Consider the following 27,422-nt stretch of genomic DNA (forward strand, 5'->3'; position numbering starts at 1 on the left):
GAAATATTCTGAAATATTCTGAAATATTCTGAAATATTCTGAAATATTCTGAAATATTCTGAAATATTCTGAAATATTCTGAAATATTCTGAAATCAATCCCAAACCAGCATATCGTGAAAATATAGAGACTTACAAGTTTATTTTGTTTGTTTGTTTTATTAAGAATGTATTTGGAAAACTGAAACTCTTACAAAGCCCATTTATTTAAGTTGAATAATATTAACTTTTCATATTTTAAATATTAAATGAATTTAAATAATTCATTTTTCATTAGCTTTCTTCTAGGCTTTTACTTATAGTTTAATTTTCACTGTTTAAAGGTATTCAAATATCAGATGATTTATGATGATCACTCCAGAAACAATGGATATGATTGCTTAATGCAATCTGAAAATCTAAGAAAATCAGGTTTCCTTCAAGTAAATTGGCAAAAATTCAGGGCAGATGAAGCTAGAAAGCATTTAATACATAAAAAACCCCAGCAAAATCGTATTTGCAGGTGTCTTCCCAAGCTGAAGAGAAGTTGTGTGTTTAAAGATCCAGTGGTTTAAGAGATAATATAATAAAAAGAAAATTAAGTAGCAATAAAAATTATCTTATCTCATGTATGCTGATAAAATCAAATAGCAATCAAATTATTCAGCCTCTTTCATCTGTTTAAATTTTACTCAGATAGAAGCTCAGAAGAACAGAAATTCTAAACAGTTCTAGTGTCAATAACATCAAAGACAGGCTTAACTAACACTGAAATATTAACTACCCACTTCAATATGTTTCCTCTACAAGCAATTCGCTGTAGTTCCTTCTGAACATACCTGTTTTCCTCTGGGATATGAAGTGCCATCATTTGCAGAGGTTCCAAACACTGCACAACCCAGCCATGACGCTCACTGACACGCTCAGTTTCCACTTTCAGAAAGGTGTTTGGCATCCTGCTCCACAAAACAGGTGTAATAGTTTGCACGTCGAGGCGAGGGGGACATTGAGGAACAGGATTTCTCTCTTCACTTTTAAAAATCGCTGCTGATAAAGGCATAGTATTCTGAAATAAATAAATAAAAGTTACTTTTTGCAATGCCTAACTGTACTTACTGAACTTTTAACACTAAAAGATAGCATTACATTTACAAAACATACGTGCCAAACAAGAAGTTAATTCACACTAAACACATTCAATTCAACAGGCACTTCTGTGGAAATTAACAGATTTTTAAAAGCACCATTATGGAAAATATTTAATACCTTTAATTTACCGAGTTCAAACTGAACCAAATTAGTGCTTGTAGGCTGTATAAAAGTTGCTGGAAAAAGCTTTGTGTTTGGTTCAACCTAGAAGAGAAATGAAATTGCAAAATTAAAAAGATAACAAGAATCTCTTCTCAATACACGATGCAAAGTAAGGATTACATAGCTCACATCTCATTATGAAAGAAATGCAAAAACAGGAAGTGTTGATTAATGTCTGCCTGTGTTTACATGCTAGAATGGTAAAGAATTTGTTGAATTTTCTTTGTAAACCCATCTAATTTATGGACAGATAACTACTTTTGCTACTTTAAGCAGTGTCATAGCCACACAAGAACTTCTGTAATAAGTTACGTTGATTCTTCTTCTCCAGCATATCCAAATGGTATTTGAGGCATTTTTAAGAAACTATGTTCAAATGTTATTTCACAACTACATACTCTGCTCCTATGCTCTAGGATGAGCAATCCCAGCATAGACTGGAGATAGAATACAACTTTCTACAATGTAATACATCAACAGAGGTTTTCACATCATAATATATCTTATTTTTACAGCTAAACATTCCTATGTAATGAAAAATAATTTATGACAAAAAAGGCTGAAACCACGAATTTCTGTTAGAGGAATTTCTATAGATGAATTTCTATAACGAGGAAAACCTATAGAGAGGAGATAACTCTCCTATTTCTATAGTGAGGAGATAACAAGCATACTGTTCCATGAAAATAAATAAATAAAATCCATGGGTTTATTCAAAATCTGTCACATTTAGCAAAGTATGAGGCTTAAATACCATCATCTCCTATTTCCTGTTCCCACAGTGTTGACAGTTAATATTCTCCCAGTATGCTACCAAAATTCTCTGACCATTCTGACATTTTACAACATATCAAAATCAGCTACCTATATCATTCCCAACTTGTGTCCAACCTTGTAGCATTCCTTTTCATCAAGTATGCAAAGTTCCATTAAGTATATTTTAACAACATAAAAATAATTTTATCAAACATTTAAGTTTTGTGTGACAGATTTTTAAATTTTATTTTAGTTTTTTTCTTTTTTTCCCCCCACATAGAAGAAGAAAATGCATCATTACCAACACTAACTCTTCTACATGGCAAGAAAGGGGGACAAGAGAGGAATAAAACAACACAACGTACAATAACATGGTGTTGCCACCAGATTAGTTTTTGGTCAGATTTCTGGAGAGCAAAACAAAATATAATAGCATCAAAGCAACCAGCTTACTAGCCGACTTCTTGAAAATCTGATAATACCTGGTAACAAGTGCCAAGCTCTTTTCCGTTGGCCGTGAATGACAACATTCCCGTAGCCAGATCAACAAAGCATCCGATTTCCAAGTCAACATTACTGCGACCCGACCTCTGTGAGTGCACAATCACATCCCCGCCCCAGACCATGTAGCAGTTACTGCGCTTCACACTGGAAGAAAAACAGCAGGAACCAAAAAAAGAAAGAAAATCACAGGTCATACCACATATAATGAAGCGTTCAAAAATGATGTACTTTTCAGTGAAATAATAGATTCATAAGGGTGCTTTTGTTGCCTTTGGTTGTGTTTTCTTGTTAAAATGTAAGCTTTTAAAAGGGGCATTTTGGGCACTATGACTGACAAAGTCCACTATTAATTTTCTTTTCTTTTTTTCTTTTCTTTTTTTTTTTTTTTTTTTTTTTNTTTTAAATATGAAGGGTCTTCAGATGCTTTTGTGAGCATATGTGATGCTCACAGCGCCCAAATATAGACGCTAAATAAAGATGCATCACAGGCCTTCCTTTCAAATAGAACATGTGTGATTGATTTGTTGACTTTAACAATACATCCACATATAAATGAACAGTGAACTGCTCTACTCCATCAATTTTTAATTTAGATTATTAAAATTTCATTAACCTTGGGAATCATTCAGTTTCGACATGAGATTATAATATAAACTTTAAAAAATGATAAACAAATTCATACCTTTCATGAACTCTGCCTCTCTCATCACCTAAAGTTACTGTCACTGTACAATTTTTATTTAGGTCAAAATTCTCACTGTAAAAATGATAGTCTGGTGTTACCCAGCCAACCCAGACAGAGGAGGGGTCTTGGCCAGCAAATATCCGCAGTGAATAAAAATACTGAAAAGAACAAAAGAATATGTTAGTAAGAGAAATTTAAATTAGTTTATGAAAAAAAAATGAAGATAGTACAAAAAAAATCATCTGTAAAATTTTAATAACAGTCATTCAAATTCATTTAATAAGTCTTATAAAATGTTCATCGACTGCCCCTCCCCAGACAAGGTCATTTTTAATTTTGGTATTTAACATTCAATTGATCCGTGAATTGAGATATCAAGATATATGTGTGTGCGTGTGTGTGTGTGTGCGCGCACGCATATATATATAAAAAAAGACTTATATATGTATATAAGTCTTTATGTATATATATATATACATACATATATATATATATGTATGTAAATATATATATATATATACACACATAAAGACTTACAACTCTGAACATTATTTACACAGAGTTACCAGTAAAGGTCCAAAAACTTATCTAACAGATCATCTTCTAATGATCATGCTGTCAAGGTTAAAACTATTTTAAAGAGTAAGAACCAAGTCTTCTAAAATATTTACTCACTGTAGTTGAAGGAACTGCATTTTCTTGGCTGTGCTTTCTAAATAAAAGAAAATATTAGTAAATTAGTAAGGAAAAACCTCTTCATTACTAAACTAAGTGTGCAAAACTAGTTACTAGGGTCAGGAAGAGGATCAGCAGTTTGGTAGATTTACAGCAGGTAACTAGAGATAAAGGTAGTACTGAACCGGTCCCATAAGTGGTATCTTAAAAATCTGTCTTTTCCTTGAACAGGTTAGTTCATTTTCTGATATCTTTGCACTACTGAATGGTAGTTTTGAAGTGCAGGGGGTAAAAGATGCTAAGCTAGTTTTCTGATAGGTCAAAGAGCCTTGCAAATCCCATTGGTTTCCAAATGATTGCAGATGCTTAGCTAGAATCTTTTTGATCCATCTCTTCTGAAGAGATTTTCTGATTCTGTTCAGAAATATCATTCTATTAAAATTATTTTAAAGAATAATAAAAAAAATCAGGAAAATACATCCAAAACTAATGTGTTCTTAGTCCAGAAAACAAATATGTGATCTTGAATGTACAGCAATAAAGAAGAAAACATTCTGAATTTAAATTAGGAACCTATATAACAAAACACAAATCTAAACCTAACCGTTTTTGGAAAGTATCAGACGAGGCATTTTCCACACCCATGCTAAAGCTGAACGATGAACGGAACTCGATGGGCATACTCAGACGGCAGTATATCATGTCTGAATTGCTGTTCTGGGTGCCAAATGTTTTGTGAGTAACTTTTAATCGAGGTGGACTCTCAATAGTTCCATCAATTCTCCATATCTAGAAATGATAGAAATTAAAAATGATAAGACACTATTCTGGGAAAAATGCTGAAAATTTTAGTGAGCAATTGAAGGATAATTGTAAGAAAAATGAAATTTGTCAAAATTTAATTAATTTCAAAACTATGTAATTTTATTCCCTGATAGGTAAACTACCAGAAGTAGGGAGGGAAGCAGTAGATTCAATATCCTTCCTGTGGGAAAGCCTTTCAAGTACTCCAATGCAGATTTTCAGAAAGAAAAGCACAGATAGATTTTTGACACAGAGGATATATAAAGCAAAATCTTTCTGAAGATCCTTCCAAAATCTGAGTCTGATATTATTCTATATCTTCCCTGTTGCTGAAAAAGCAAGTATGCTTTTAAACCAAGGCAGTGACAGAGGCATTTCAAAATCTTCCCAAGACATGAAAAAAAACATGAAAAACAGAATACATATTATAAAGTAAGATATACAATAAAAGTAATTTTTTTAAAGAAAAATAAGTAATCTAGATTGCTAAATCTAGAACGGTTAAGTATTTCCATACAGGGTAATAAGATGACCATAAATGAAGTTGGAGATAGACAAGATGATCTGGAATTACCTAAGGGTGACTTAAGATTTAAATGACAGACTATCTGATGACACTAGGTATTAGGAAGGCTTTAATGTCTCAGCTTGCCTAAACAAACTGTTGATAAACAAGTGTCACTTTAACATGTAATGTTACCTCAATGTGAGGATGATTTTTTGGCACATTGACAAATGTTGGTAAGCGTTTACTAAACCACATAGCAACATCTCTGTTCATGTTGACAGCAAAAGGTTCAAAACCTTCTTGAAGGCCGCACATTGTATAATACTTGAACGTACTGGCATCCATTCCAAGGTTCATGCGGCCAATTTGAGATAGACCCAGTGCACATATTGGAACAAAGCCTAAGAAAATGATAAGAAAAATAAATAAATAAATCCAACAATTTACTTGAAAAACACAACCGTTTAGTTTTGGATCCGTCTAATAGGATTTGAGCTTCAGTTTCTACAGGAATGTACATCAACAACGACAGTACTATTTAAATCCACCTTAAATATTAATGGCTGAACTGAACATAACTGCTACCGAAAATCTGAAGTACTAAGGGGATGAAAAAGCATTGCATACATGATCCCAAGTACTTAAACATTAAACTTGATAAATTGTTATTGACAAATGCTGGTTTCCATGAAAGATCAACAAAATAATGAGAAGTTGAGCACAGCTTTGTGGCCTATCAAATTTGAAAAAAATAAAAAATTACAAGAGATATGCCATTATTAGAAAGACTAATTATTTTCTTCATCTATTTTAGACTAACAAACATGACTTTATATTGAATTGGACAATGCAAGCCAAAAGTGGCTAAATGATGTAGATATTAGCAATCGTTATGTATGATCCTTGCAAGCATCAACTTTTCAACATGACTTTTAGATGAGGTTGAGTTAGCTCAGTATATCTGTTAAAAATTTCTTTTGTCATCAATATCTATAAATTTGTTGCCAATCTCCATCCTTCATGATAGACAGATACATTAATTTTTGTTAACTGAACGTTTTCAGTTTCTATACACCTATAGGAGCCACTACCTACTGAGATGAAGATGCTGAATGGCTTCTCCATTGCTTCTGAAGCAGAACTTGGGGTGACTTCTGGGACAAGTGAACAATGACACTGTATAGTAGAAAATCCCTATCCTACACTTCAATCTTAAGCCTTAAGAAAAGCTCTCTTAAGGCAGTCCCTCATTCTCCATCGTTAGAAAAACTGCAGCAGTCATCTGACCGAAGATGGACAGTGGGTAATTACAAAATTTTCTGGTAATTACTAACAAGTATGATGCTACTAACAGTTGCAGGAGATGGACTTTCAAGGAAATGTCAATTTAAAAAAGCAGAAGAGTATAGTTTGAAAATATTTCCTATCTCCATCAGTACATTCACGTAGATGCTCCTGTCTAAGCATGAAGAAGTAAGAAACAGAAGAGATTTCTTTCTCCCAAAAAGTAGTAGTGCAGATAAGTCACGCACTGGTGACACACAGACTTATGAAGATATAGAAATCTATCTAGAACATTCTAAAGGTGAGCTGTGTGAAAACCCTACTATAATTTTGTTATTGATCATGCTGATCATGTTATTGATCATGCTGATTTTAGATGTCAGTCCCTCCTGGTGAAAGGCAGTGGTTTCACACAGCTTTTTCTAAAACAAAACAAACAAACAAAAAAATCCACTATTTTTAGCACAGCTCTAGCAGATTCCTTTCACTATCTCATGCTATAAACAACTTTGGTCACGAACATCAAGTTTCTAGTATATTACACTCACTAATAATCATTCTTAGTTACAAAGGGTATATGGGTTACACTCAAGCTTTTCAGCAGAATCGTCTGAAAGCAGTGCAGATGGACACCAGACAATACCATACTACATTTTATAATTATTCCAAGTACAAAATCAGTGGCATGATACTTTTTAGCCTTAGAGTTTAATTAGTTCGGAACACAAAGTACAAGGAAGACCTAGAATTAACTTGAAAGAAATGAGCAGGAGCAGTAATTTCTTATTTCTCAACATACTAAACTAGTAGGACAGAGTAGGAGATTGTCTTTCTTTCTCCTCTCCTGATAACCATGTAACTATAAAAAGAAAAAGTATTCAATTACCACTTTCTATTCCAAAGTCAGCAAATGCAAGTTCCGACCCTTTACTCGTTATAAGCAACTCTCCATTCAGAGTAAAGATAATTGACTTGTCCTCCAAGTTTATCATACAACCAACCACATCTCCCGGTTGCCAACTTCGTCCAAAGAATCCACTGCCTTGATGCCAGCGCTGCCCCTAAACAAAACAAAAAACCCAAATGAATAAGCACCCCTAAAATTCCAATATACAACATACATATTTTCAGATGAAAGACTTAAAAGCTCTAGAAGCAAAAAATTGACGTAGATACTAATCTGTCACGACTAGGAATGTTGTACAGATAGATAAAAGTATCTGGCATGAAAGTCTAAATAAGTAAATAAATCATGTGTAGCAAACAATTAAGTCTTAATGACCCAACTAAGCAATAACAGGACTCTGTTCTCAATTCTTTGCTTTTCTTACATGTCCTCCTTCCACAAACTCAAACTAATTCATTATATGGTTTTAAGGTACATTAATTAGTATTTTACTTATTTCAAATAAAAAAAAGTGAAGTTCCATAATATGCAAACAGCAATTTGGAGCCTGGAGGATAATCCATGTTCCCTGGAGACCAATTCTTATGTGCAGTGTCATTATTAACCTGCTTGTCCTTTGAGAGCCAAGCTTAATAAGAAAGCATGTGCAGAATGCAGAGAAGAAAGAAAAAGGAAAACAAATTCCCATCTCTGCTTTTTTTTTTTTTTTTTTTTTTTTTTTGAGTGGAGGAGGCGAGGTGTAACTCAACTCAACATTTATAAAACAGGAAAAGGGGGAAACAAATTTTGAATTATGCTCTTGTTTACAAAAGACTTCTTTTCCTCGGTTTGGTATATCTAAGGAAAATGGATTTGAAACAACTCACCTTTTTGGCATAATTAGAATGCCCAATATTGAAATACATATACTACACAGCATGAAACAGAGCTCCCAGATGCTCTTTATGTGAATCCAAAATATTCCAGTAGTTAATTTAGCAGCTACAGAGAAGACCTGGATGCCAGTTCTCCTCCTAGTTTGTTTATGCACAAAAATAATTCACACAATAATAAAAGTGTACTGACTTTGCTTCCTTCAAAAACAAATGCTTGGTCATCAGCTCCCAGTTCTATATCAGGTCGACATCCTGGCCTGGCCCAGCCAACGCGCATATCTCCACCTGTCACAGCTTCAAATTCAAAATACCACTTCCCAGACTTCACCGCATAAGACTTCTCTACTCTGAAAAAACGAATCTTGTCAATGCTGACTTTTTCCATCGTTTGGTCTGCTGTAAAAATAAACAGAGGACAAAAAAAAACCATTTTAATTAGATTCTAGTTAATCTAAATTAGCTAATTTAGCATATCTACTTACGATCCTGCTAAAAAAAAATCATTAGAGGATATTTACCTTTAGAACTACTAATGAACTATCTCTGATAGCTTATAAATGCAGTCTGCAAGAACTAGAACTGTAATGTGACATATCTGATTTCCCAAAGCAGGAAAGCATTTGAAAAATAAATGACACATATTTCAAACTTTCCATATACCTTAAAGAATCAAGAAATGCATGAATTGCTTCAGGAACATAACTCTCACATCAGAATATCTGAAAGTTTCCAAATAAAACACAGCATGTTCACTCACAATACAGATTTTTCTCCCACATAAAATACAAAGAAAATATAATTCTACAATTACTGACGACAATTTGCCTTTTTGAAAAAATATATACTTAGGAGTATGCAAGTAATATGCATGTTTCATCCAAGTACATTTTAATAAACACACACTAGTTAACACCTGTTTCTCTTATCTGTTTCAGTGTTCAGTGTTTTCTCAGCATTATGGAAAAAATGGTCATATTTTTTGTTTAGTATACGCACCTATTTCTTGGTCTGGTGGCTCTACACTATAGCCATAGCCTGCAAATGTCCGAACAGCTTCACGGAGACTATCTCTGTTTGATTTTTTAGTACGTTCATCTAATAATGCATATGGCACTAAGCGAGGATTACGTTTGTTCTTAAGATCCTAAAAGAAGTTGCAAGAAAGAGAAAGAAAATTGTGTTTCAATTTCACAAAGACATATGTGACGAGACAGAGCAAAAGTTGAAACAATGTCAGAAGTTATTACAGGGAAGACATATTATCCATAAAGAACAGTTTTATGAATGCAAATTAAGTCCAGTACATTAAACGCAGTTGATAATGATGTTAAAAACATAAAGACTTAGAAATAGAGAGAAGTACAGCAATATATTCTCAAATATACTAATCAATATAGTATTCTCAGTTTTGATGGAAAAATAAACTGCCTCTTATAAATTCTGCAGCTATGGCAATATAGGACAGATCACTAACACCTGCATTTGGCTTTTGATCCCACTCTCCAAACTTTGCAGAGTTTCCATGATTGCTAGCCTTTAATCTATTGCTTAACATTGCCAACTAACTTCCCAGAAAACACAATTTCCCATTCTTTCCTCCTCCCAAATAACTGTAAACGCAGTCCTTACCTGCTGAATGCCATAGGTCCATCCTTGTTTTATTCTGTCTTTTGCCCAGACATTATGTGCATTTTCTGCTAGTTTATCAACTAGAAATTCTTGAGAAGGTAATAATTTCACTTCAGAAAGATCAAGAGGGGCAGGTTTATATCCATTTGACATCATGTAACTGTAAATAAATAAAGGATAACAGACAGTCAACATACCCTAGGGATGATCAATGTTTTCTATGTGTCATTCATACAGTGGTGTTCACTTTATCCCTCACAGGTCCCTAAGTAGATGGTATGAAAATAGCAGAATTTTATTAAATGGGTATACTTTAGTTTCTGCATTTTAAACATAACTTTATTTTAATAATCTGTGTGATGACACATCAAGATATTATTTTTAAGTACAGAGTATTACTGTATTTTAAAATACTATAATTTTGATACAGTAGCCTATACAGATTTCATGTCACGCACTCCAAAAGAGTTAACAAAAATGTATTTTAACACTGCCAACTTTTCCCACTTTTCCAATGAGTAACAAGTTTTAAAAATACATATTATTCAGTACTTGCACTATGGAATTTAGGAAAGGTTCTTTTTGTCCTTTTTAAATTAATGTCATCAAGTGGCTCAAGATTCCCATCCCCCATAGCAGAAAATGATCTATTTAATTACTATTCTACTCCCTTTAAAATTCGTTTCTCACAGATAAAATCACTTTGAGAAAGCAGACATCCTACAAGATGATAAACTGATGGTATATGGAAAGAATCTGTTTCACTGCTGCTGCCACCTTGAAATCTCACTAAGGGTCAAAACTTCAACTTGCCGCAGGAGCACTATAGAATTCCCCACTAGGCTACAGTGATACAATTCTTGATTCATCTTTGCCAGTTTTGAGGTCCTACTGATTACTTCTGAACAACAAAACATTAATCTATTTCATCTCCTCAGTGAGACATAATTAAAAAAAAAAAAGAGCAACAACTACCCTGTACACATTTCCCTCTTAAATAACTAATTTTATAGATTTTTATTTCTCTTGCATTTTTCCTGTAGCACAGGAGGGTTCAAGAAATATATTAATAATGTCTTTGGCAACATACATAAGTGGGACAAACTTTTATACCTCATTTCAACCAAAGGAAAATTGAAAATAGAAGAGTTTCTATTGCTATCTGATAGAAAAATACTGAAATACTGCTTCTAATTTTGTAGTATCTATCCTAAGATCATGCAAGATTTAAGTCACATGCAGTCATATCTGTACATGGCTATTTGTATCTCCATGAGTCACTCCACGAGGAGATATTACGCATCAGCATTTGAAGTCAGCAATCATCATAAGCAAGACAATGAATCAACCACATGTTCTCTAAGTCGGCATTCATATGGGGTTGATTGTAAGTATTTTCTTAAATTACTTTTTTTTTTTTTTTTTAGATTTAATTAATGCTCTATACTTGCAAACTCTAAATAATCATGATCATAAGGTACATACTTTTTGGGAAGTTTAACCTTTTTAAGATCTTCCTCAGCTGCTGGATTAGCATGAACAATGTGACATCCAAGGGCCAAGAGAGTTCTATCAACACAGAAAAATAGCAATAGTAAGACAAAAGATTATACTGTTTGACCATTTTTTCATTATAAAAATGTTTTCATTACAAATTTACCAATGATGTTTAAAGCCCAGTAAAGTCATTCAAAATAATGGGTATAAATGAAGGTTTTGAAAATTATGCTAGGTAACACCAGATGGATTTGGTGTTATGTCTTTACTTGTATCTATGTAGACACAGATTTCTCCAATGTCTCTAAATGCATCCCTGAAACTTCTAGCAAAGTCAGAAGAATACATTTTGAACCAGATATTCTAACTGATTTGCATGCATTTAAAATTGCAATAGTATAAAGTGTTTTTTTAATGTAATACTGTAACTATTTTCTTTTAAATTTAAGACTCACTTTAGAGTTTCTGTTGACATTTGTAGATTATAGTTCTTTTCCGTTTCAGGTAATTTTGAGAATTCCACAAGGCAAGGATGATGCCTTTTATTATCATCCCGTATCTGTAAAAAAGAGCAAAGAACATTTTCCTGACATCTCATTCTGAACAGAATCAGAACAGCATCAACAGAGCAAAAAACCATTTAATTATTTGCAAACAATACCATTTATTTTTGCTCATCAACAGGTATTCATAATTATACAAATGTATCATCTAATGATTCATTTATACTATGCACTATAGAGTGCTCCCCCATAACCAGCAAAATACAATAAAGTTTTGTGTATTTTGTGAGTTCTGCATCAACATGCAAAACACATCAAAGCAAATCTGAAAATGCAATGAACATTTCCACTGAATGTCTGAGTAACAGCTGGAGAAAGTTTGTATAGTTTACACTATCATACACATTCTGATTCAAAAACCTTAAAGTATCATTATGTAATGCCTTCCAAATCTTACTGAAAAAACAGAGCAGTATAATCTTTCACTGATGTCACCCACATAAGTTTGACTAGAGATCTTAATTTACCAAGCTCTTTCATTCCACAATCCAGACCCAGTGGGATTCTGCAGGCATTTAGGCATTTTTATTTTTAGTTAAGAGCCAAGGCACTTCACACTCATGAAAATTGTGAAAGCCCGGAAATAACATTAATAAATCCATGAATAACATTTTATTCATATCCATTCAATATCCATAAATAAAGAACTTTGAAGAATTTTAAAGTTACTGTTACAAAAGATATCAAATTCGGCCTTGGTAACCAGTAGAAGTTTTTCCATGTGGAAACTTCAGCACCTACCTGATCTCCAGCACCACAGCAGTCAAACAGCTATTTGTGTGGTTACTCATTAGTGGTATAAATTTCAATAGAATTCCAGTTTAATCAAATTAGGACATTTCTCAGCAAGATATTTTTAAATGGGTAATTATCCCTAGCATATGCTTTATGTACATATCAGATTTGTCTTGTAATATCTAGATAGCATTACTGTCTCCTGTTGGCTTAATCAACCATTCATTAAAAAATTTGCTAGCAAGTATTTATAGGCACCATTAAATACTCCGTTAGACTTTAAAGTCCAGGTTTTCTAACAGATGGTTCAACCTAGTATAGCTGTGTGTAGCCAGGTTTTCCAGGTTTTTTAAGACTTACCTTGCCATACGTCCAGCCCAGTTCTATTTTATTCATCCCCCACAGCTCATGGATATTTTCAGCTAGCTTGTCCCTGATCTTTTCTAGGTGAAAAGGAAGAGCAATCTAAAAAAAGAGCATAACAAATCCAAGAATAAGACAATATTCCATACTTGTTCTCTCTCATAAATTCAGGTCACTTGGTTCAGCTATATTAAGAGAAGCACACACTAATAAAGTAGGAAAGCTACTATCTTAGGTGGTTTTTTTTTTAGGACATATTTTACAATGCTATTATTGTCTACTTAAAGTACCTGACTGGTGTCGATGGGACAAGGAATAAAGGAAGCTTGGGACAGGAACTGTGTTGTACCCAGCAAATCCCTCACTCCATCGGAATCTCTCTTATATTCTTTCACTGGTTCCAGTTTCATCTTCTCTTTCGGAAGCAAAGCTTCATAACAGGGAGCATAACCAGCAGGAGGCAGAAATTTGAATTCTCCATGACGGCCACCAAGAAGGAAACGAACTCTGTGCAATTTACAATGAAGAAATTATATTCTCAAATAGTCAGCATATACTAACACAGTAAAAAGTTATCGGTAATTTACATATTTATTTGACTTGCATTCACAATCATGGTGTACTTCAAGCTTTAATAAGCACCTAAAACTTACCAAGCACTTACCAAGCTTCCTTCCCAGCCTGGTTATTTTTCTGAGTTGCAGCAAACCATTCAATCTCACCTGCACCTAATAAAGCCTGACTATTTCTCCTTGCTCCTCACTGCAATTTTTAAGCCTCTATATAGGCTATATGCTCCATAGTCCTCCAAATCATGTTTTTTAAGACCTGAATACCAAAAGCAGTTCCAGGTTTTTGTGTAACTTGAGAAGAAATGTCCAGATTTTTTTCCCCTTTTGAAAAACATGTTTTAAATTTCACTGTGAAAGAATCCCATTGAAAATAAATGCATATAATTCCTAACAGAGTCAGACACATGTAAATTTATTGCTTTAGGTTAATTACTTTTCCTTTTGCTTCATTTCTGAATTGTGCTCCACATACTTGCTAAAGCAGGCAATTGTGACTACCATTGTAGTAATTACATTTAGTTTTCCTATCTTGAATGCCAAGACTACATAAAACGGTCTTCTCTTTTGCTTACTGCAAGGTCTGTCTGTGAAAGACAGAGCCTGGGTAACTGTATTTAACATATCACATTTTTAATAACAAAAAGCACCAGATATTTACCTTTAAGATGTTGACTTTTCATGTTCATGTTTCCTAAAAACAGCTCTACTACAAAAATGATTCAAATTTATTTTTAAATTTTATTTCTCTATATCTGCCTTCATACAGCGCTAAAAAGAAGTTTAAAAAATGTTGTTTAAATTCTCTGATTTTTGAACAGCATTTTTGTAGAACTACAGACAGGGATCACAGCATCATTTGCAGGGGGAGGGGAAAAAAGAAAGGGAAAACACATAGAAAGAAATGGAGTAAATTGGGAGAAAATGTCCAAGAGGAAAAGAAGAATGAGACAGTGTGGACAAGCAGATGCTAACAAGAGTTTAGAGGAAAATAACCAGTTTTCAAACAGTAAAGCAGACCAGAAATCAGACACCACAGAGGCCACAAAAAAGAGGAATGAATAAAGCACAAGAGCAGCAAAAATCGAAGAGTTTGAACCCAGCGGAAAACACTCCAGCTATCCTCCACAGTTGAACTCAGTGTTCTCATCCAGTAACCCTTCTGTGATACCAACAGATGCAGTAACAATATATAATACATTACTTCATCTGCTATTACTATCAGATAGTACTGACTAAGAAGGCTGACATTCCCCCAAAATGCACAAATAACATCAAATAGGAACAAAGAATACCATCATACCAGCTGGGACAGATTCCTTAACGGGGTGGGGAGGAGGGGGGCAGAATCAAAAGATCTTGTACTAATGATAGAAGTTTCTCTTCATCATGGTCAAAATAATTATATATTGATCTCAGAAGGAAAAGCCCAAGATGTTAGTTTCTAGATTACTTTACCTCAAAGACACAAAGGTCTTATTTTTCCTAATTACTAGTTGTGTAAATTATTTATAACCTGATCTTTCTCTCCCCATGAAACCTTTACTCTGTCTATTGTAGCCATACTGAAGCTAGCACCATTAGCAATTTACCTGATTGAAAAATCTTCATAGCTTGTCTGTATTTCACAGAAATCCTGCTCTGCCTAGGAAAAAATAAAAATCCCTACCTTTCTTGCCCAAGAATTCTCTTCAAGATTTTTTCCTTGCTACAGGTGTTGCCAATCAACATCAGCAATAAAAATTCTGCAGGTGAACCAAATGTAAACTAGTCAGGCCATGACAGCTGTGTAAGAGTTAGTCTTCTGTTTTGGCTTTGTAATGCTAACACATGTATTCTGGCTGCTTAAGTAGTGTCACATTTGCAAAACATTTTTTGAACAAAGAAAAGGTAAGGTAACACTGGGAGCCTTACAACTGCAAGCTAAAATTGCATCATTTTAGGAAAAAAAATAGTAAAGAATGAGTAACATAAGTAACAAGATTCCAAAATTGCTTCTCATCATTGCTTCAAGTTCTCTACTATGAGTAGGGGATTCAGCCTCCACAATGATTTAGCTTTTTACTTCCTGCTGAGATTTCCAAAAAGAATTTTAATTAGTGTTAAATGTACTGCTGTGTTTCTAATATAAATTTTTTCAATGATAATTGGATTGAGACCAATTTCATTTCCCCTAGGTCATGTATCCATCAGGTATCCATCAAACAATAATTTTTCAGACTGTTCCTTGGTCAAATCACTGGGCTTACATGCACCCTCAGATGAGGTGTTCCCTAAACCCTACAATACCTGAGGGCTGGGCAGAAACAAAGCAACAGAAAGCATACAATAAATAGTACATATAATCAGGCAATATTCTTTTTGACAAGAAAAGAATAAATAAAAAGCAAACAAAAACAACATTAAAAGCAAAGAGATGTAGTACTTACTTCACACCTGCTGATAAGCTTACAACAGGAAAGAAAAACCCTTCTATACTGAAGTTCTCGAACATTCCTTGTACGGGCTGTCCGTTAATGCGGAATGAGATGCTGGGCACCCCCAGATCCAGGCAGCAGCTAACCACATCGTCAGAGGCCAACAAATGCTGATTGACAGATGCGACAGCTCTGGGCACTCGACCTAAGATGAAAGTAATCAGAAGCTTTAAGGTTCAACAATGAAACAATAAATACATTTCCTCAAAAGCACCACCAAGTTCTCGTTTTCAGTCACAAACACGTGATCTTGTCTTCACTATGCTTTGTGAGTCACTTTGCTCTCAAAAGCAAAAAATGGGTTAACGTTCTGCAGACTGAGATGTGGCAGAACAGAGCACAAGCCAGGCAAATCACTCGGGGCCTGACGCTGCTCCTGAGACAGAATGTGCTGAGCTGGATTAACATGACCTCGCACCGCTGCCTGGCACAAGAGCACTCAGGCATTGTAAATGATGCTTCCATGCCCTGATAAAGCTAACAGGGATATATCCAGGCATTCCTTTCTTTAGCTATTCAATAAACTTCAAGTTGTCTTATGTATCGTATCTAACCCCACTTGTGGACAGATGAGGAAGGTACAAGGCCCAGGGACCACAAACACACAATTCAACAGAAGAGCTGTTGAAACCCAGCTAGAAACATCCCCTTTGTACTTCCCTCCCCCATGCCCCAAGCTCACCACACTGCACTGGGAATTTATAAGAACCTCCACCTGAGCAGTAATTCAAACCTATTACTACTAGACCTTCACCTGAGGGGACTACTGAGGACAGGAACACACTGTTGAAGCTGTATCAAGACACCTGTGAACATGACAAATACTTGCAGAATCACCTAACTAGACACAAGGACTCTTTCTGTTGGCATACAGGAACTGATAAAGTCATTTAACTAAGCATTCTAGTGAACAGTACAAGTGTGCAGCACATGGGGAAGGAGGAACGTGCTGTTTGTGTCACATCCACTGATGAAGTTCAGTGCAGTCTATTGACCCAGTGCTCCAAAGCAAAACAGGAGAAGAGGATTAGAGCTGATATCCAGGTTTACAGCAACAAATACCAGGAGGTAAAAATGCATATGGGCTTTTCAGAAAATGGATTAAGACCTCCATAGACAACGTTTTCTTTAATTAGACGAAATACAGCCTCAAACTAAGCAGGAGGCACTTGGCCCGCGCCGGTCTGGAAGGAGGAACCTCAGAGCCACACACAAGACTCACAGTGGTGTCTGGAGACAGTAGCAACAATTACCAGGAGAGAATAGGATCTGTAGTTATTCCCATACATCCATTCACGTGCAACTGCAATCATTCAATCCTACTCAAGCACCCGGACATATTTTGAACCTGGGAATCCCCTTTCAGAATTTCCTTCAAAAAATGTTTCCCTTGGAAACACTCTACAGTAATTGTAAAATAAGTCTAATTAACTGGTTAAGCACTATTCCAAAATTATAGTCTTTGGGACTTCTGAAGACAAGCTAGTCAACTGTATGTTCAGGACAGTATAAAGTGCTTTAAGTACCATTCCTTTACTGCAGGAGAAAAGATTTAAGAAGACCTTCCTAATGGAAAGCTCCTAATGGAATCTCTGCTGGTTCTATTATTATTTAAGTCTGTGTTAATGATTTATGAACCTCTTTCTAATGGAGTATATTACAGATGCCTCCGACCTACTCCCCCAAATCATTATTTCTACCTTCTGAGAATTATTCACCAGGGCTGCAAAACAAGGTCGAATTATGTGCAGAATATATACATATATAGATATTTCTACACAAAAAAAAAAAACCCATGCTAGAATAGTGTTAATGTAATTGAATAGTCAAACATCCCCACATTAAGCAGTTCAAGATTTAAGGTAAGAACATCTAACTTAGTATATTTGTTTATATTATTTATAAAACACACTTTAATTGTATGATCCCACATTATTCCTTTCTGAGCAATTAAATAGTACTTAGCAATATATAGTACTTTGAGGTTCTGAGAAACATGAGGAAATTTTTAATATTGCCTGCATATTTTGAATGGCGTGCAGTAAATAAAGCCCTAGCCACAAATTGAAGAATAGTTTTTAACTTTCATTCTAACAAGCATTATCTGGAAAGAAACAGAACATACTACCTCATAAATTAATACTGTGTCATAGTATGCACACAAAAGGGTTGAAATAAATTCACAAAAAGCCCTCAATGTCTCCCCCCCACACACCACAACACACACACATACACACACTTCTAAACGGTTGGTTTTATAAACTTATTTATAAAACTACTCTGTGTAAGATATCCTAGTTCTTAAAATTCCAGACTAAACAAAATTCAGTCATATGCTGCTAGAAGGGTACACAGGATTTATCAGCAAAATTAATACTGGTATCAACAAAATACGGCATTTACCTCTCACTTGTGAATTAATGGTCCACATGAAGCAATATTAGAATATTATTACATAAATTTTCAGTCTCCAGGAAACACATAACCTCTACCAGTCCCATTTTTCTGGGAAAAAATGCTATGATTACGAACGCTCTGCAGAGCATACCTGTACCAAACTTATGTACCAAACTTATGTCAAAGTCTTGCAAGAAATTTGAAGAGACACTTTAGGAAACACAGAAAGATAAATTCCAGGTAAAAAGGCTACTTCCCAACAAAACGCTACATTTCTGTGGAAAGCTTGCTAGAATTTTCTAGTGTGAAAAATGTATACATCCATATTACATTCTTGGAAATCTATATTCAATTTACTAAACATCAGTAAATTTAAGAATTATGTCATTTAACTGTACATGCAAATCAGATGAATACTGCACTATATTGATATACATATAATTAATTTTTCTGAGATCACTACATCCATTTATTTTGGATAGGTACACGTTAAGTTAACATTGATCTAGATCACGATACATGCAAAACTCACTCTGATAATGCTATCAAAAACATGAAAATAAAAGCTACTTGCTAAACAGCCTTCAGGTTATAATTCAATATTGGTTAAAATTTCAGGAGAGAAGTCCTGTGCGAAATTCTGAATAATTCCACCGAGTTTAGAAGGCAAAATTCACAAGCAATCGAAGCAGAAAAGATAGATAAGGATTAAAAGGAACAGAGCAAAGTACTCACCAGACCACAGATGAAGACCATCAAAACCGTAAGAGTAGAGGTCATCACCAACACCATTGCCTCCCCATCCTTCTCCACCACCAGGATAAGGGGCATAACCTGACGTAGAGGCCCATCCAACCCGTAAATGGGTGGGTTCTGCCGTCAAGAATGGATCAACCTGATCAATTATTAACTCAAAGTACCACTTCTTATACTGTGCAGAGCCCTCAGCAACACCCAGAAATATATTTGGTCTTATGCTGAAAAAGAAAACGTAATCAGGTTAGTGTAAAACTTACAATGCAACATATGCGTCATATTGTTCCAAGTTGTTGCATTTCACTTTGCAGCTCTGATACAGGCATAGATGTTCATACCTCACTTACAATCTTTGATTTAATAGAGTGATCCATTTTATGACTTTATAGAGCAACTTTAGAATTATTCAGTTATTAAATGAACTGGCAGCTTTTACCATTTAATATAAGAACACATGTTACTATCACAAAAAGTTCTCTAAGCAACGTCATCAAGGACAAATGCAAAGTCCTGTGCCTGGGACTGTCTATCTCCTTCCCTGGCAGAGACTGGGGCCTCACTGGGTAGACAGCATCTCTGCACTGCACAGTCAGCAGTTCACCCTGGCTCTGATGAAGGCTAATAGGCAGAACTGACAGGAATGTAGCAACAGTTTGAGGGAATTCATTATTCCCCTTTATTCAACACTCACACACCACATCTAGAATGCTATACCCAGTTTTAGGATATAAAACTGAAGATCTCTATGCCTCAAAATTTAGGCCAGATGTCATTAATAGATTTAGAATGGTGATTCTAAAAATGAAAACACAAACAGTGTCAATTTTGTCTCAAAAACCAGCATTGTTATTTTTACCTAGATGAACTTCTTAATTAGCAATTCCTATTCAAGCCCACTTTCCAAAATAATTATCATCTCACTAGTAATACTGCATTTTTTAAAAGTCAGCTCTTAAGCATTTCCTGAAATGTCAGTTCCTGACTAGAAAACTACAGAGCATCTCCCAGGTTACAGCATTTTCTTACGTTAAATAGTATAGACTTTTTTTTTTTTTTTTTTTTTTTTAATATAACGACAAAACAGGTCCCAATACCTTGTCACATCATTAATCAAACGTGTTTGTAAGAGTAGGTCTCTTCTAGGCAGTAGATTATCACAAATTAAGTTCTGATTGGCACGAACTGCGACTTCATTACAGAGACAGAGAGAGCAAAGCACATCAAGAACCTGAAAACAAGCAGAAGACAATCAAATCAAAGAACCTTATAATATACATACAGTAACTCATTAATTTAATTTCATTCAGACGAGACATAAAGCATTGGTATTGTTTCCTGAACACTTTTCCATAGACACAGACTGAATGTAGTCTGTATTACTGACAGTGAATATTAAACTTAAATGCAATATATATTCACAAGGCAGGGTTTGCAAAATGCCTCAGATAATGTTCCTGAGATCTTCCAGAACAGCTGTAAGGCAACTCTTTACCATAGCTCTTACATTAGATCTCATTCATTCACGAAATAAAATTTATGGAGAAATTTGCTGCAGCCCAAAGAACCTCCCAAGCAAAATTACTGGACAAACCTCAGTTGCATTTCTTAATCTATTTATAAATGTTTTGAAATCATAAAGATCTAAGTGTAAAAATCCAGCTTTCTTTTTTTCACGACAGTCTTGAAAGTTTAATACAATTCTCCCACAAATGATTGTTTAGGGTTCAGTTCCGAGCAAACATTATTTATTGAGAAAACGCACTAACATAATGTTGTCTAATGCTGACAGACAAAGCTTCTCACTTTCTCTGAACACAAATCCTTTCCCTGATCTCATTTCATATCGTTTTAATGCTTATTTAATTCAAAAATATCTAAATAAAGAAGGATTCTCTCTTTTCTTTTAACATAATTTTGTCTATATTTTGACATGTATATTCCCAAAGAAACTTGTGTTTTTGAAAGCTGTGCATTTTGTCTCCGACACACAAGCATGATTGGATCTGAATGGTTACAGACCATCTCCAATATAAAGCATCATCTTTTCACTGTTCATTACTCTTTTGGAAACTGCTGTCCAATTTAAGAAACAACAGAACAGAACATTTATCCCAACCACTCCTATTCACTGTCCAGTGTGTTAATGCAAACCCACACTCCATAGGACCTAACATACTGTGAATGCTCCCCTGTCATCCTGCTTTCTTACTGCTATCTCCAGGGACCATCTGGCAGGAAAACAAGATTTTTTTTTTTCCATAGTTACTAATAAATTACTTCATTACTTACTGGAGCTAAGTCAGACATTGCAGATGAAAAAGCACAAATCAGTTACCGAGCACCATCACTCTCCTGCATACATGTTTTTCCTTTTCCACTTTAAGCTTTCATTATGTCTGCATAGAAAGATGTTCTGACTGAAAGGTTGTGTCTTCAACGGAATTGCAGAGCAGTCTTCCCAGCAGCTGGACATAGTGAGTTAAATTTACCTCTGCTAAGTTCTCTTTTTCTTTTTTTAATTTATGCCTACTTAAATTAGTTCCTACTTCTGTATTATCCTTAAAAATAGTTTCCTCCTTTTTTATATTGATAATTAGTTAGGCTCTCCTTACATTCTTTCCTTGTAAATCACTTATTTCAGCTCACTAAACACTTTTCCTGTTCTTCCAATTTATCAGCATCTTTCAAAATAAGACTTCAACCGGGGAAGGAAACTGATATCAGAAATACCCATGAAACTACACACTCCTGCCCAGACTGAGGTCATCCTCACTGCAGCCAGAAACTGCGTGAGCTTCTTCTGCCATCAATTGACACCTACCTTAACATGCCTAATGTGCATGTAATGCACATTAACTTAGATCATTTCCAAGTCTCTCTGGGTATAGCTTTATCACTTTTCTTCCTACTCATTAACACTTGAATTTTCAGATATTCCATTTTTTTCCCCCCCTCAAACTTCCATTTTATTTTTCCTTTTTTTCTGCTTTTTACTAGTATTACTGAACTCAGGAATGACGCCATAGAATTTAGCTTTATCTGTTTGCAGATAAAGAAATTGTAGTTCACTATTCCTGCAGAACTCTGAATCTGGAAGGTGCAAGCACTCCTCCAGGTTTCTACAGTCAGCAAATAGAGAACTTGGCTGTCTCAATATCCAAAATGACAGGTACAACCTGATGAAAGGTTAATGAAATTACTGAAAGATTATCATTACAGCTGTAGTTTTACAAACATACCTTGTAATTTCGCCCATGTTTATCCAACAGTGAGATAATAGATTTGATATGTTCCTCAGCTATTAAATTTAAAGCTTCTGGGCTTTCAATCAAGATACAGTGCAACACTTCCAAAATACCTGTATGAAGATCAGATAAATAATGTTGTCATGGAATAACTTGCTGAACTGCTGAACAATCCAAGAGCTTAGTAGATAGCATAGCATATCAGGAGAGACTCTTTCCTAATTCTGTCTATTAAATGCCTCAAGCCTAAAAGGATGAGAAAACACTTTAAAGAGTGTTGATATGACTATGATAGGAACTGCATTAGACTTTTTTTTTTTTTTTTTTTTTTTTTTAAATAACAGACACAATTTAAAAAGCATTTGAGAAGAAGGCAAATTTACCTCTTCAATTAGAGAGATACAGTAGGGAGCACTATGCTGTGCTTTGATCTTTTGTTCAATGCCTCATAATGCAAAAAAAGTCTTTATATGTCTTATTTATAATTTCGACCACCACCTACTCGTAGCAATGGAACAATACCATTGATATTGTCTGATCCAGTTATTTAAGTCATCTGCAACAATGATTGGACATGACATTGCATATAATAAACGTATGAAAAAATGCTTTAAAGTAATATACTTGGTTAAAAAATATGCACAATGCGTATTTTCAAACATGTGCTGCTTTTAAGCTAAACTGTTCTGATATATATTATGTACTGACAGTTTACATTTATAAAGCAAACCTCACCTGAGGAAGATTCTAGTCTGTCCAATTTACTTATTAGCCAATCCAGGTTACTGGAGAACTGGGTACAATTGTTTCTGTTGCCACGAATGAGAGCAGCTGAAAAACAAAAGGTAGAAAAATACTAGATTTTTCTATCAATCACCAATGTTAATCACATATATGAATGTAATTTCACGTAAATGTAAAAACAATAAACCTTTTTTTCTGTTCGTGAACCAAATATATTTTACCTGCTTATAAGAGGTCACTACATAGATTTTACTTAAACTGTTTAATTGGAAAGGAAATCTAGGGGGTTTTATAATTTTTTTTTCCTCAATTTAAACTTTACTAAGCTCAGAGATATTTGTTACTATCTGATATTAGTTTGGTTGCTAATATGGTAAAGGATTCAAGATCAAGAACAATTTAGCATCAGTGCATTGCTATTTAATGTTTCTTAGCTTGTTTTTAATGTTTCTTCTTCTTTATGTATCTGCAAGAGGCTATGCACATACACAGCAGTTCCTCCACCCAAGCGTTAAAAACAGATCATGTGTAGAATAAATCTACTGACAGATTAACAAATATGCATTGCATATATGCATGTGTGATGCAAGCCTGCTGGAGTGGCCCCAGGAAAGCAATAGAGAATAAAGGGCTGTCATTATCAAGATAATTCATCCAGCACTCGTTCAATGAGATGCCAGGGTTTTCAAGGAGTTTTTGATGCTTAGCACACATCTGGAATGATGCTTCATTCCAGAAAGATACAAGAACCAAAACACTACTGAAAATCTGGACTGCAGAAATAAGCCTGAAGATTACTCTGCTCTCCTCCAAGGGTTAAGCACCATGCTTTTAACTCCTCTTTAGGAGGTACAGATAGAATTAATCCATAATAGATGCTTCAGTTAGAAAAGCAACTTAAAAAGGCTAAACAGACAAATCTGAAAAAAAATTGTTATAGTAACAAAGATACAAGATTTTCAATAATGTGAAGGGCAACAACGGACATAGCTTCTAAAGAGCACGTACTTTTTGAAGTACATGCTCAAGTGTAGGGCTGGGTACTGCTCTCCAGCTCCAAATTCCCATTAAAACATTTTATAGAACAGACAGCACAGAACAACACGTTCTTTTATTCTTTGACCACTAAAAGTTTAACAGCAAACAAGTGTTTTAGGAGTGCTGATTGGTTTTCTTCCAAAAGTTACTACTGGTCACAGAGAAATAGTGTATTGTATACAATTGTCAAGGATTTTTGTTATGACCCAGCTAACTGTGGTAGGTAACTGCAGGTTACTACCTGCAGAAGAGAATCAAGACAACATCAAAAATGTCTCAACAGCCCCAAAGAGGTTGTTTCTTCCTACTTTTTCTTTAAACTCATATGACTGTAGTGAAATGTAGGCAATCATATGATCACACCTTAACGCAATGAGAGGACTTCACGAGAAGCACCTTTACTTCTGTGCTACATGTCTATTATCATGTTTCAAAGCCCACTTCTGGTTTGTTTTATTCTTATTCTAATTTTTGACTTGCATATTTTACTATAGCTAAGGAGTAATTTTCTTTGTAATAAGAAAGGTAATGAAAGTAATTTCTGATGAAATTAGAATGTACCTAAAACTCCATAAGCAGACAAGAGTCTCCTACAGCAAGAGCTATGCTACCTAGGGATCAAATTTATGATTTTCTGAAGTACTATACGTGCTTCTACCACTTAGCCATAGAATTGTCACTTTCCTACAACACAGGAGGGATTCATTTTGCAGAAATTGAAACATTCCTTTATTACTTGATTTATTTAATTATTGCTACTAAAAGTAAATATAAGCCTCCATTGGTAAGTTTTGATTCTTTTGATTTTGAATTCCTGCATATTAATTTTAAGCTCCTCTTCATCTTCATTTACAAACCCTTTTCTTCAAGTTTTTTTCCATGGTGGTGAAACAGCAAGTAAAATATAAAGAATACATACTCTCATTTTTCACTACAGTAGATTATTACAAACTTACCTAATAATTTATAAAGGAGATTCAGAATTTCTTTCCATGCTGTACCATTTTCTTCTATTGCAATTCCTGCAAAATGAGCTGCACTATTGTAGTCATTTAAACGATCAATGCAATTCAAAACTAGAGCCAGCATTCCCTAAACACATATGAAAGGAAAAACATTTGTAAATGAAAAAGCATTTGTTATCCTTTTAGAACATTTTCTACTGCATACGCATGCATTTAAAAGATTTATCATCTTAGATAAGGTACTACCATGCTTGCAAAATTTGATATGTATCTTTTTATATCAGAATCATACTTCTTAGAGAATGATTCAGTACTATTTCTTACTTATCTAAATGTTAAAAGAGGTGAGGAATAAACACAGCTGAAAGGAATGCTTTTATAATTTCTGTGAACAGAATCTTATTTACATAGATAAAAAGTTTAAATTTACATACATGTTGATTAAAAATGATACTTAAAACCTGCAAGCAGTTTAAACATGTTTATAAACACTGTAAAATATATTTTCTACGTATACAAAGTTATATATATTTTTTTCCCAAGAAAACTAATCCTAGAATTCTACAATATATGCGAAAAATTGGCATTGGCCCAATTTCTAGTGGTAAAAAGCTCCTGTTTCATACCCTTATGGACAAGCAAGATATCAGAAATAAAATCTATCATTGCTCCAACTTTTATGGGTCATTTGGGGCATCCTGACTGCATAGTTTCAGAAAGAGAAAGAAATTGTCATAATAGTATCTTATTTAAGGATGCTTAGAAGATAGAAATATTAAGGTCAAATTTTAAAAGAAAATGCTTGTTGTCTGGGACAAATGTGAAAGTGAAAAATCTGGAACAAGAATTTCATGTATAGCTTTACGATCTTGCATAAGTCAGCTATATACCTTCACCCACAGTATACACATGTGCCTTGAAAATAACATTTAGATTCCTCAATGTCTGCAACAAGATATGCTGAAAATTAAAATAATTCCTCCCTCTTTACCTCTTCTTTGAATAGATTTTGTCTGTTTTTGAGTGAACGAAGCTTGCTTTGCTTATCTTCATGTTCCAGTTCTTCTTCGGGAGGCAGGAAGTAAGTAATCAGGTCTTGCAGAGTCTGAAGCATCTCCTCAACAGGCAGGGCATTGGGGGACAGTGTTCTATTGTTTCCACTGTGGAAAACAAAACCCAATAAGAGTTGCAATATTGTTTTCATAAAATAATTTACTGTACTGCATTGCAACCTCTTTTCTGATGAAAATGGAATTGGTTATTACACGTATAACATAGGATACAAGTAACTGATCTCAATTTTAAATCATCCAAACATCTACTGTTTGGATGTTCAGCACTGAAAGCTTCCTGGAATTGAATCATCTTCTGCACTGACATGCAGAGAAAGAGAACAAAAAGAGAACTAAAAAAAAAAGACAGAGAGAGAGAGAGAAGAAACTAAAGAAACAAAATAAGTAAGGAGAGTGATGAAGGCTACAGACAGTATTATCGGAAATCAGTTTCATTTAGATGCTTTAAATCTTATTGATAATATGGCTCTATTATACAGATGGTCTAAATTAATCAATGGTAAACACCCCCAGCTTCCTAGTGAAAGGAAACAAGATAACATGTAATCCTAAACTGCTTCTGTATTAACTCCATACAGAAAATAAGAGGGTTTAATTTAAAACTACAAAGCATTTCAAAGAATTTCAGTTGTCTGTAAAAGCAAACTTGTTCAAACAATGTCCAGTAACAATCTGATTTCTTAGGTTCTGAGTCACTATTATAAAGCACATAATCTAGGCGGAGCTGACTGACAACAGGTGGCTCTGCTTTTAGGAAATGTAAGAGTAGTCTGATCCCTCATTATACCACATAACTAAAATTGTTTTAAGCAAACACCTACAGAGGTTTCTGTGCAAGCAAATTCTTAAACTCATTTTCCTTTATAACCTATACTCTATTACCTCTCTAAAAGAAAACCCTCTAAATCAATGTAATTCAAGTCAAAGAAAAAGCAGACAGTAATAAAAGGATAAGTGATGAATAGCCAAGTTTCAAACTTTTGGAAAATAAACAAAAAGTCTCTTTGGAAGAGTCCTCCAAAGGAATTAAGCTGTGTATATTATGAAGAAAGAAAACATTAGTCTGAAACAACTGCTGTTGTTT

The 27,422-nt window shown here is 34.5% G+C and overlaps 1 protein-coding gene across 1 annotated transcript in view; it reads right to left on the minus strand.

Annotated features, from left to right (window-relative positions):
• The window catches only part of RYR3 (ryanodine receptor 3), a 175,244-nt gene that overhangs the window by 85,792 nt on the left and 62,030 nt on the right, over positions 1-27,422 (minus strand). Inside the window, exons 13-34 of the mRNA XM_026051764.1 lie at positions 26,257-26,425; positions 25,257-25,392; positions 23,254-23,349; positions 22,513-22,631; positions 20,368-20,501; positions 19,253-19,494; positions 16,073-16,265; positions 13,365-13,581; positions 13,072-13,176; positions 11,869-11,972; positions 11,402-11,485; positions 9,917-10,076; positions 9,284-9,431; positions 8,478-8,683; positions 7,392-7,566; positions 5,414-5,622; positions 4,514-4,698; positions 3,910-3,946; positions 3,232-3,392; positions 2,528-2,693; positions 1,245-1,331; positions 818-1,044 (exon numbers count right to left, since the gene is read on the minus strand). Of these exons, the coding sequence (XP_025907549.1) occupies positions 818-1,044; positions 1,245-1,331; positions 2,528-2,693; positions 3,232-3,392; positions 3,910-3,946; positions 4,514-4,698; positions 5,414-5,622; positions 7,392-7,566; positions 8,478-8,683; positions 9,284-9,431; positions 9,917-10,076; positions 11,402-11,485; positions 11,869-11,972; positions 13,072-13,176; positions 13,365-13,581; positions 16,073-16,265; positions 19,253-19,494; positions 20,368-20,501; positions 22,513-22,631; positions 23,254-23,349; positions 25,257-25,392; positions 26,257-26,425 (3,360 nt within the window). The remainder of the gene's footprint in view (positions 1-817; positions 1,045-1,244; positions 1,332-2,527; positions 2,694-3,231; positions 3,393-3,909; positions 3,947-4,513; positions 4,699-5,413; positions 5,623-7,391; positions 7,567-8,477; positions 8,684-9,283; positions 9,432-9,916; positions 10,077-11,401; positions 11,486-11,868; positions 11,973-13,071; positions 13,177-13,364; positions 13,582-16,072; positions 16,266-19,252; positions 19,495-20,367; positions 20,502-22,512; positions 22,632-23,253; positions 23,350-25,256; positions 25,393-26,256; positions 26,426-27,422) is intronic.

This window comes from Nothoprocta perdicaria, unplaced genomic scaffold, assembly GCF_003342845.1.
Source record: "Nothoprocta perdicaria isolate Ctin4 unplaced genomic scaffold, notPer1 scaffold_8, whole genome shotgun sequence".
Classification (NCBI taxonomy): domain Eukaryota; kingdom Metazoa; phylum Chordata; class Aves; order Tinamiformes; family Tinamidae; genus Nothoprocta; species Nothoprocta perdicaria.